Below are 12,309 nucleotides of genomic sequence, written 5' to 3'. Positions count from 1 at the left end.
AACCATACAATCTTCAGAGAGGAACTCCAGTGGCTCAATCAGTTAGCATGCAGTTATACCACCTTCAGAGACAAGTGTCTATAAATAGGAAGACAAAGCTGGAAGTCCTCATTTGTAGGTATCACATTTCCCATCAAAATTTATCAACAACATTGAAGATTACTTAAGTCTCATAGAGCACCTATGAATAACTCATTTTAATGTAACAGAATATTATAGTTTAGAATATTATACTTTCTTATTAATGTTAAAGTTCTTAATATTTTAATGCCTTGGTTTCATCTTCTATAAGAAGGTAAATAATAGTAGTATGCAGTTCCTGAGTTTGAAGATGAGAATTAAACAAGATAATGCACATAAGCAACATATTAATAAGCATCCCATTGATGTTAGATATATTGTCATTATTATTATTATTATTATTATCAGCGGTAGAAGTAATATTTCTCTAAAAACCTAAATAAAGCACAAAGTAGGCAATATTATACTCCATTCAACAATTATTCAGTTAACTCACATCTAAATACCAAAGGCTTTCTTAGTTTTGACACATATATGCAATAAAAACCTAGCCTCAGTGTGTCCACTGAGTTATTGAAAAAAGATGTGTTCATTACTCTTCTCCCATGTTAAACTTTTCGACTCTCAGTGGTATCTTCTCCCTTCAAATTCCTCTGAGAAGCAGCTAGGGCAGCTAGAGTAAATGTTTGCCTCTCATTTCTGCCTTCTTAAATATATCCTTCTCAAAAACAAAGAGCAAACCATGTTTATTTCATTATTTATTCTATTCACTTGCACACACACATCTAATTTTATCTATGTTCATCCATAACTTCAACTCTCAGAATTAATCAGTGAATTCCTTTTTGCATATCCATTATGTTTCCCAACTCTGAAGCTCCAGAAATGTCTTTCTTCCTCCACTTTAACTTATGGGAATTCTATTCTCCACAGCCCATTCCATGATCTTTCTGCATCATGGAACCTTCCCTCTGACTCTCCTCTCAACACTTACTTCGTGGGTGATATGGGACAAAAATCAATGTGGTTTTCATTCCCAGTCCAACAACTTGCTAGCTGCGGCATCTCTGGGCTTCTTTTCTGTCTACGAAATTCTTATAACAATGCCTACCAAAACAGTATTGAAGTAGGAATTAGATGAACTACTGAAAAAGAGGGAATTAGATGAACTACTCAAAAAAACAGGACATATAGCTAATAGAACATTAGATGATCTACCGAATTATTAGCTATACTGACATAAAGCTAATAGAACATTAATAGAACAAAGTAGATATTTTAATTGTGCTCTCTTGTTGCCCTTGAAATATTAAAAAATAATTTGGAGCTCCCACTGTGGCTCAGTAGAAAGGAATCTGACTAGCATCCATGAGGACACAGATACAATCCCTGGCCTCAATCAGTGGGTTAAGGATCCAGCGTTGCTGTGAGCTGTGGTATAGATCTCAGACATGACACAGATTTGGCATTGCTGTGGCTGTGGCATAGGCTGGCAGCTGCAGCTCTAATTTGACCCCTAGCCTGGGAACATCCGTATACCATGGGTGCAGCCCTAAAAAGACACACACACACACAAAATTGATTGTTGTCACGTTTTATTCACAAATATTTTAAATTTTTCCTAGCCTTCTCTTGTAAAACCGAGACGGGTTTATTAATTTCTCACATAGAGGTACATGGTATGTTGATAAATTTTAGTGAGTGTTCTAGTTACCATAATGAATTTTCAAACCAATGACTGTTCATATCCTGAAATCTGTATTGCAGTATATTGTATAAATTCCTTATTCATTAGATATTAGGATATGAAAGGATTTACTATAATTTATCAAAAAAGGAAGGCCCTATTTTTACTATAATTATCAAAAGGGGAGGCCCTAATGTTTTAAGTACCTACTGTGTAGTCTGAAATGTCGTAGATACTAGGAGTAAAAAAAAAAAAAATTATTAAAATGAAAAGCTCACACTGTAGTTAGCAAGAGAGAAAAACAGCTTAAATATTAATAAACAGAGTGAGGCTGTAACATGTATGAACAAGCCATGTGGAACAGCAAGAGGGGGTAAACCAAACTGGGAAAGTAAATGAAAGCCTCACAGAACTGCAATTTTTTCCCCTAAATTCAAGTGTTGTAAGAAGTCTGCAAAAAGGCTTCTATTATATCTCCTGATGAACTAAAAAAAAGAAAAAAAATTCTGGCCATCTCAGAAAATGTTAAGCACTTCCCTTGTTGTTCCCCTGGCTGTAAATAATTTTTTATTGACCCAAGTTGGTGGTTTTTGTGGTGGTAGAGAAAGGGATGGTGCAAGGTAATGCTCTTTGAGAAGAGGTACAGAAATGAATCTGTCTGTTATTCCTCCTTTCCCTTCCTCAAATTCATCTTTCATGCATATTTTTATCCACAAATATCCATAGTTTTGTTCCTGAGAGGACATCTGGATTTCCCTCCATTTTCAAAGCCTCAATGCCAGTTTCTGATGAAGCCGTCTTAAGGAAGTCAGTTCAGAGATCATCTTTCTAGCAACTTTTGGTTTCTCCTTTTTATGTCGCAGAAGAAAACAGTCATCTGGGGCAGGGAAAGGTCCATTGTGTGGAATTGTAACAATTTCAGAATAATTGGTTCAAGGCTGACACCAGTGCATTAAAGATTTGAGTTCCTATATAAAATGCATTGAAATTTCAACCTTCTGAAAAAGGATATTTTACCACACACTCCATTCTCTAGGCTGTCCTCATTCATTTAGACAACTTGTTTCTAAAACACAGGATAAATCTGCACCACTTGCCCAGTAAATAAAATCAGGATTAAGTAATGGGGTTATTAAGGCAGCTGGTCTTTACAAATTGCTGGTCTCTTAATCATGATGCATTGAATCTTCAGTAAGGTTATTTATTGTGGACTCTCATCCATAAAGGCTGTTTGCATCCTCAGTTATTTATAGCCTCTGGCCATATGACTCCAGCCTGTCTTAAAGTATCTACACAACATTGTCATTAATGGCTCTTGGATTTTTATCCATGACTGTTTTCATTCTCAGTAGTGAAACCTAACCTATCCATTCTCCTCTGGATATTACTGGGTAATAAATCCTTCCTTGGCAGAGTTTCTGTATATTCTAGCTCCAGGACCACGTCTAAGGCTTCCTATGAGCAATCTCTTGACCTCTTTTGGTGTCCCCAATTCTTCCCTTCTGGGGCACATCACCCCAACAATTCTTTTTCAACCTCAGAGGATGAGTACTCTCATATCATCTCTTCCTTCTATTTCAAAAGTTCCCTCCAGGAGAGACCATTACCAATTGTTTATAACTCTGTGTGAGTGAAAGTCAACATTTAAATCTACTAGTTGTGTGCTCTTTTAAAAATATGTCTTTGGCTCCTAGTTGGTCTTTATGTGTTCTTTTTTTGCATGCCTCACCTTCAAAAGCCCTCTGAAATACAGCCGGAAATGTTTCATATTGAATATAAATCACTCAAGTGACATCACTGCCTCTACGACTTTTGCATCCCTTAGAATCATATCTAAACACTCCCCATAGTTATCAGCACCCAAGTGGCTTGGTTTCTCCACATTTTAGATACAATCTCATACCTGTCTTCTCCTCTTTCACTTAGATCCAACAACTCAGGTCATCTTTTCTTTCCCTCAAATCTTCCAGAATTGTTTTTGTCCTAGAGCTTTTACTGGCTTGTGGCTTTGCTTGAAATGTTGTTTTCTTCTGATCTTTGCATGATTTTTTTCACCTTTTTGAATTTTCCTTCATGGTGCTCAATAAATATTTTGTGAAATATTAATAAATATTTTCACTAGGTAAGGACATAGTCATAAGATAGCCAATGCTATCTGATACTCTTTTTATATCATGTAATTTCTGAGAACTGTACATGAGTTATCTTGATTTTGACAGTCTCATGAGATTGATATTTACCTAGTGATCTCAGACCTGTAAAGTTAGGTAGTATTAAGTTAGAAAGTTGAACCTAGGCATTCTGACTCCATGGCCTAAGCTATATATGACCCAGAGTCCTATAAATTATGACGGCTACTGTGCGTATTTTTTTTACTGGAAAGTCTCCTTGGTGAGACTCTAGGTAATGAAATATGGAAAATGCTTAATGTTTGGAGATAAACTCTTTGCATTTCATGCTTTGGAGCCATTAAAAAGTTATTTAACTCAGGGGAAGTCTCTAAATGCATCAGACTTTCGGTTTTGCCATTTATAAAACAGACTAATACCTTCAGAAGGACCTATAAAGGAAGCAGATAATTTTGTACAATGTGGACTTTTATATAGGAGTGCTCACAGAAAATGCTCAATAAATAGTATTTTTATGAGGATGGTAATTTTGGTAGTTTTTATGGTGTTATAGCTGTGGATGCTGTGGGTTGTTTCAGCATATATATAGTTTGCCTTCTTAACAAATATGGATTCAGACAGGATTTACCATGTGTGGAAGGTTGGCAGGAGATAAGTGACAGGAGGCTATAGAATTGGAATATAGAGGACCCTTATGATAAAAGTCAAGTTCATAACATTGTAGATGGCAGCTAATAATCAGGATGAATAAATCTAAGTTCTAGGAGAGCCAGCTTTTTCCAGTAACTGAAGGTTACAAAATAAATGGAGAAGAAATTCAACTTGAGGAAAGAATGAGTCAAGAGCCTGATCTTGATTTGTGAATATAAAAATTCAGGGTTGAAAATGAATACCCGTAAGATGTATAACATGATAATGATTATCAGAGTGTCTGCTGGACAGTGGCAGAGGGATAAGAAAATAGGAACTATAGTAAAGACAACAAATTCACACAGGAGCTTCTGAATGAAGTGGAAGGGTCTTAAAAAAGCATGTAACAAGAACATTAATTCAATTAATAATATCCTAATAATGTGGTAGGAATGTTATCAACAATTTATGTTTGAATATGATTCTAACCCTCACAACCACCCTCACACTTTCATATTTAAAAACAAAAGTAGAAATACCATTTTGGGGAGTTCCCACTGTGGTGCAGTTGCTTAAGAATCCAAGTGCAGTGGCTTGGGTCACAGCTGAGGCACAGGTTTAATACCTGGCCAGGAACAGTGGGTTAAAGGATCTGGCTTTGCCACAACTGCAGTGTAGCTTGCAGCTGTGGCTCAGATTCAATCCCTGGCCTGGATGTGGCCATTAAGAGAAAAAAAAAAAAAGGCATTTTGGTTGAACCTTATTTCACCCATAGATAATTTAACTAAGAAAAGGAAAACATGCTACATGCATCTTACATTTTAGAGAGTAATATAATTTTTATTTATAATGTCCAAATTCATATCATACTGGAAATTCATTCTTTCAACTACTTAAAAACTTAAATGTTAATGTATAAATGTGCTCAGGACTGCGTAGCTTTTCAAAATTCTCTTGAGGGTACTTAGTGCCAAAAGCTGAAATCTACCAGTCAAGCTCCTGGGAGATATTCAGTTAGTAATCTTTGCTGTCTGTGGCCACAATGATGAAGGGTGAATTAAGGGGAAAAGATAGTGCGAACATAGAGCTGTGATGCTTATATTTCTACTTCACTTCTAGGTTTGTGTCCTGAGAAGGTACAAGATCCTGGAATGACAAATAACAGATACACACCAAGCCACACTTCCTAGCATTTTCAGGTGTGCGTGGCCTGAAATGATGCAAGAATAGCGAATAAAATGTTCTATTTCTGTAAGTGTGTTTGGACATAACAAAAAGCTCACCTGCTTTGCATGAGTAGGAAGGGACAACTCAAAAAATACCTATGAACTGTTGGCTAAAGTTAAATAGAAAAATGCTGCCACTATAGATGCCAATCTAGATAAATAACATTAAATATCTGTTGAACAATTTAGATACAATCTGAGGTAAAAGAATGACAAATGGGCAAATACTTGAAGTAGTTTTGCTTTCCTGATGGAAAAATAATAGCATATACTTATTGAGTTTTTACTATATGTCAGGCACTGTAAGAATTCCATGCATTAACTCACTTAATTTTCACAACTACTATCTGTGAAAGATAGTATTGTAATTCCAACTTTAGAGAAAGCAACGATTCCTCAAGAGGGACATAACATTCCCAGGCTATTATCATTTTTAAATTGATAAATTGGAATGGGTACTTAAAGCAGAAATTGGGATTTATTTTGAAACAATAAAAAAAATGAATATAGCTAATTTGTGGTTCTTGGAGTGCATAATCTGTGGATACAACACATATACATCTGTGTATGCAAAAATATCACTGGGGATTCACTGAATGTCCCAAGCAGATGTGCCTTGGGTGATACCTCCTCAATTTTTTTTCCCCCTGGGTGATTTTCTTATTCATGAGCCAAGCTGACTCTCAACATCAAACCACAGCTTATAATTGAGTTCACATCAACTCAAAGATATTCTGAAGGTCCAAGTTCTCTGTTTGATGAGCCATGATGCAGCAGAGAAGTGAAGATGTTTATTAACCACCCACTCTGCAGACCCACCCTCAAATAGTAAAATGAGAAAGATAAGAGGTTATAACTTTACTTTCCTATGTAGAATTGTAGAAATAACATGTCAAAAAGACCAATGAAAGTAGGAAACTCCTTTCATCTCATTGTATCCCGTTATGAGCCTAGGATCGTAAGTATATTGAAAAATATCCAGAGAAACAATAGGAATGGCTCCGATTTTTATAATAGTTCCATCACATATCCATTTAGTCATGCAGAAATAATTATGTTTTTGATCTCATGAAATGTTTGGATGATATTTTTATATAAATATTCAGAGAAAAAATACTTAAGGAATCTAATTCACCCAGCTTTTGTACTTGGGGGTTGAAAGGTAACTTTACATAGAATAAACAGTTTTAACGTGTTTGTTATAATCTCATTCTTTAATAGCACTTTATTTTAGTAACACTCAAGCATGGCAACATAATAGCCCTGAGAATTACACAATTCAAACTGTGTGGAAAGTAATATTTTATGAGGTGAACAGACAAATACATTCGTCACTAAAGAGGACATGGCATTTTCTTATCTTAGACCTAGTTCTTCCAATTCTCAATACCTGTGCACCATGAAAGTAACATCATTATGAAACCATAAAAATTGAAATACACATCAGAGGGCCATTAGGAAAAACAAGTCATTGACAATAAAGTTCACTGAATGGCACTTACACATTATTTGTTGCAACTGGTTTTGATTTTGCAGAGGGGCTTGTATCCTTGTGCAAAAGGTGACTAGATAAAAGGATGGTGGGAAAAACTCAAGAAAAAAATAAAAATTATTTTTCACAAGTCTTCCACAGCTTTGTCATCATGAAAAGCTGATGCATAAAATTTAAAGAAAATTCAAAGAAATTCTGAATGTCACTGGTTAAGTGACGATTTTTCTTTTGCTGCTTATCTCATCTAGACTGAAGTTTTCAATGGCTTGACTATGCTGCAGAACAAAGCTGTGATATCTCTTGACTTTAGCTTAAAAGAATATATCTAGGAAACTCATCTTTTTCTTAAAAATTTTTCACTTAAGTAGAAGGCATAAAGCATCTGAAATACATAAAAATATAAGAAATAAATTTAAATTATTTTAAACGAAGGTTGAGTTTAAGCATAAACGAGGGAGATACTGAGAAATAATGAAGCAGATAGGGAGTAGTGCAGAATCATCAGAGACTACTTTTATTTTTTGTTGTTTCTTTTCCTGTGGCTTCTTTCCCCTCACTTGTTTTTTCAAAAAAATTTTTATTAGAATATAGTTGATTTACATGTCGTGTCAATTTCTGCAGTACAGCATAGTGACCAGTAATACAAAAATATACATTCTTTTTCTCAAACTATCTTCCATCATGTTCTACCCAAAGAGATGGATCTAGTTCCCTGTGCTATACAGTAGGATCTCATTGCTTACCCATTCTAAATGTGATAGTTTGCATCTTCTAACCCTGAACTCACCATCCATCCCACTCCCCTCTCCCATGGCAACCTACAAGTCTATTATCTATGTCTGTGCCTGTTCCCTTCACTTTTAATTTTTTTTATTTCCTTCTTAAAACATTTAAACTTGACTCTTTTTTTTTTTCTTTTTGGCCACCATTGTCACTTTCTAACTAAAGAAAACATTAAGATATTTACTGAATTCTTTTATATAATATATTCTGTCCTGACATGAACCTGAGAACTAAGGCAAAGAGAGTTTGATAATTTTCCCATAAGACACTAAGCTTGGATTCAAATCCTGGCAGGCTGGTTCCGAAGCCCAAGCCACTTACAATCTATACTTTTTATTTTCCACTGTGGACATAAGTCTGAGTATGTGTCTACAGATGTGAGTGGATAAACAGTACCTGCTAAAGAGAAAACAAATTTGATGCTTGCTGTGCATAAAATGTGGAAATACACATAGAACTTGACAACACTGAATGCTTGTGGGTAGGATTTGCATAAAGGAGACAGTAATACAAGAAGAATTTTCCATGTATATCTTTCTAGGACTTTTGAATTTCGAAATGTCTAGATATATTTCTGTCACAAAAAAAGGATAAATAAATAAAACTTAGAAAAAGAAAACAATTTCAAGAGTCAGTAGATTCTATCCTGTCAACAAGCAATTATAAACCCTACAATAAAAAGGAAAGTTAAAGACATCCTTGGGAATTCAACATATTTTATTTTGCCAGGCACATGATTTCTCCAATATCTAATTAAATATTACTGTGCTAACTACATTTTCTTACACAGAATGAACATTCACTGTAATGACAGTTTCATCATGCTAAAACCTATTCACAAAACTACACTTTGAAAAAAAAAGTGCATTTCTACGAAGTTTTATGTACAATCCAAATGGAAAACATATCAAGTCACTGAACTGTTAAACTACACAAAATAAAAGCAACCAATCAACCACCAACATTCAGTATATGTTAACAATATTTTTCAGAAAAAAATTTTCTTTCCATTTGGCAGTGTTGTTCAAGAAGAATTTCTATAATTTTAAAAGGAAAGTAGTAAAAGTATATACAATTTAATAATGTTCAAAGTAGAAGGTATTAAATAGCACAAATAATATTATAGAACTAAACATCCTTATTGTCAATCAGTTGGCATTTACATGAAGGAAGGGGACTTGCATAGTTTACCCTATCCTCTGAGTCTAAAACAATTTTACTTTCAACTCTATAAATAGAATAGATAGGCCATAAACACAAAAGGTGGTTTTGGCTTTATACACATTTCTATTTGTGCATGAGAAGAGAAATAACTATTTGTATAATAAACTGCTTTAGAAACTACTTTAGAATCATACACAATAGTTTTTATTCAATAGTTTTTTGGAATAAACAATATTAATGTTTTGTATGTTAACTGCTATTTTTGCCCCATTGAGGCCTCCTCTTATAAGATTATAATTTACCAACACTTAAATAATAAATCATATTCTTAGATTCTGTCAGTGATACATTCATTTTGACAATAATCTTAGTTCTTGACACTTTAGACTTCTTCATGGATTGTTAACTACATATAAAACTTTTGTACTAGATTTTGATTAGCTATATAATTTCTGTTTGCACCTGGAAACATGAAAATGTCTTTAAAAGTATATAAAGTAAAAAAGCCAAAGTTGTGTTTTTAAAAGAAATATGAGGATTCAAAGAAAATTTTCATATTTCTCCCATTTAATTGTTATTTGGAGTAAAAAAGTCAATATTAAATTATTCTAATAAAAGGATTCAAACATACAATCAGAAGATAGTTATTTTCACAAACTTACCACGTTTGTATTAATATACCAGTGAACATAAAGTACCAACATTCATTTAAAATAAAATAAAATAACTTTGTTCAAATTAGAATTTTTTTCACTTCTCCACAAAATGAGAATCTCTTCAGCATATATGACACAATTCATAAAAAAAATGAATTGGTGACTTAAAATTCAGTATGATATCTAAGGTTGGTAAAGAAACAAAAGTGAGTTAATCATTGAAATTATTGAAATTTAAAAATTAGTCACATTTTTAATAAATTTCTGTCAATAAAATTGAATTTTCTACCTTGTTTTTTTTTTTTTCCTTCCATTTTGACAGTTTCAGGTCTCATACACAAGTTTGATATTTCAAAGTTTTTCTTCTGAATTAACTTGCCACAAGACTAGAAAATTAGAATAAACACATTAATCAATTACACTGTGTAATATCATATTCTTTGAGTCTAGAATAACTTAAATAACTTTCAAAAAAGAAAGTTCTTTTTTTGGAAGATGGTAACATAAGAATATAAAATTAAATGTTTCACTGATATAATACCAATTTAAAGATATTAATAGTAAGGGTTCCTTTTTATCTTCCTGAAATAAGAGAACAGAGATCAATAACAGATATCAGCAACTGACAATTTTTACCGTCTTAAAAGTAACCAAAAATACATTTCACTAGAAGCATATAAACTCCACATTATCATTTTATGAATCACTCATGTTTTATACAACTTTTCGATTCTCTCTTCCTTGTCTTTTTTTTTTCCTGTTCTACATTTCTTTTGACAACTACTGTGTCACATGCATCGATATAACTTTTCTATGTAAGAACTGTGAACTTGGCTTTTGTCTTTTCCTACAAATGATTGACAATTAGAAAGTTAAACCCTTAAAGCAAGGCAGGAAGATCAGGTTATAGCCCTCATTCAATTAAGGGATGTTAGAATCTAGTTTTACAGCCACCATAATAATTTTGAAGAAAAGGTAAATAAAGATATAAATAAAATCTAGGTTAAGTTAAATATTTATATGCACCATAAGGACCATGCCATGTCTAGTGCTAGTCAATATTATACAAGAAAATGCATGCTCATTTCAGTTCATGTAACATTCACCGTAGGAGTGAGTAACCACCTTTCTCAGGAATTTCCCCTGGGTAAAGCACAAGATTCTTTGTTCAAAATTTAATCATCGAAGACAGGCCATTTACTAATGGAAGCATAAGCCCCATTTAAGAAAACATTATGATTCTGGCAGCTGATTCCTTCTATTTCTACTTTTTCGACTATTAATGAGAGCCTTTAATTTGCCATAGTCTCCTCTCATCTTTTGGGATTCTCCTCCTTGTTGATGTTGCTGCCGAGTGTCTTTGCAGTACTGATTAATCATCTGCATTTCTGAGTGGCTGAATGCCCCCATGATGTCCTTTGGATGGAAGGGTAAAGCCCTCACAGAGCTGGCCCAGGTCCATGGAGACCATTTGTCTGTCACAACAGCCACCATTTCAGAATCTAAAACTTTAAAGTTGATCTTGGCTATGGTCTGCTTGAAGCTGTTTTCAGTTGCAATGCAGTGATACAGTCCTTGGTCAGAATCCTGAACAGAGCGGATCAGGAGTCCTTGTGCAGTGGCTATGATTCTTTCATTCAGCTTGACCTAAAAGAGAGACAAAATTCTGAAAACCCAACTCTAAATTGTCTAGAAAGATATGACCAGCAAGAGAGAATACTGCTGTCTTTCACAAATTTTGCAAAAGCATTGAGTCCTAATCAGCTTTCCTTCTTAGTGGACACAAATTTCTGGTAAGTCATATTGCCTTTTTTTCCACAGGATATCTAGACCAAGTCTATTTTCATAGAAGCATGGTTCATGTCTATATGTCATGTTCTAGCCTAAGAATTGTCTCTGTATAATAATAATAATCATACATTATGACAACTACCCATTACCTTGTAAGGAAATTATTTTTATATGCCACATCAATTTAAAATTAGGAGTTCCTGTTGTAGCTCAGTGGAAGCAAATCTGACTAGCATCCATGAAGATGCAGGTTCGATCCCTGGCTTTGCTCAGTGGGTTAAGGATCTGGCACTTGCTGTGAGCTGTGGTGTAGGTTGCAGACGCAGCTCGGATGTGGCATTGCTATGGCTGTGGTGTAGGCTGGCAGCTGGAGCTCCAATTTGACTCCTAGCCTGGGAATCTCCATATGCTGCGGGTGTACCCTAAAAAAGACACACACACAAAAAAATAGACTGGTGACATTTTAAGACTTATTTGATGACAGGTTTAATAGCAAAGAAAATAGATTTCAAATAATATTTTTATTAAAGAAAAAATTAATTTTTTTAGTATTACAGATTTCTGGGGCAAGAACAGGCCTAGAAGTCCATCTAGCTCATCTTTCTTCCAGATAGTTAAGTCTCATCTTATGCAAGTTGTCATCAGCCAATCATTTAATATTCCAGTGACAGAGGACACAAAATTTCTTGAATAGCTGATAGCATCTTTGGATATATAGGTCTAAGAGTTG

The 12,309-nt window shown here is 34.2% G+C and overlaps 1 protein-coding gene across 1 annotated transcript in view; it reads right to left on the bottom strand.

Moving 5' to 3' along the window:
* Positions 1–8,667: 8,667 nt before the first annotated feature.
* Positions 8,668–12,309, bottom strand: part of SEMA3C (semaphorin 3C) — a 181,006-nt gene continuing 177,364 nt past the window's right edge. Inside the window, exon 18 of the mRNA XM_013979789.3 lies at positions 8,668–11,435. Within this exon, the coding sequence (XP_013835243.2) occupies positions 11,022–11,435 (414 nt within the window). The 3' untranslated portion in view covers positions 8,668–11,021. The remainder of the gene's footprint in view (positions 11,436–12,309) is intronic.

The sequence above is a fragment of the Sus scrofa genome, chromosome 9, assembly GCF_054392235.1.
Source record: "Sus scrofa isolate SSC_HxYL_T2T_F1_AM1 chromosome 9, Sscrofa_HxYL_maternal_Yorkshire_Landrace_v2.0, whole genome shotgun sequence".
Taxonomy (NCBI): Eukaryota; Metazoa; Chordata; class Mammalia; order Artiodactyla; family Suidae; genus Sus; species Sus scrofa.
Note: the sequence above shows the minus strand (reverse complement) of the source record. Positions and strands in the feature narration are given on the sequence as shown.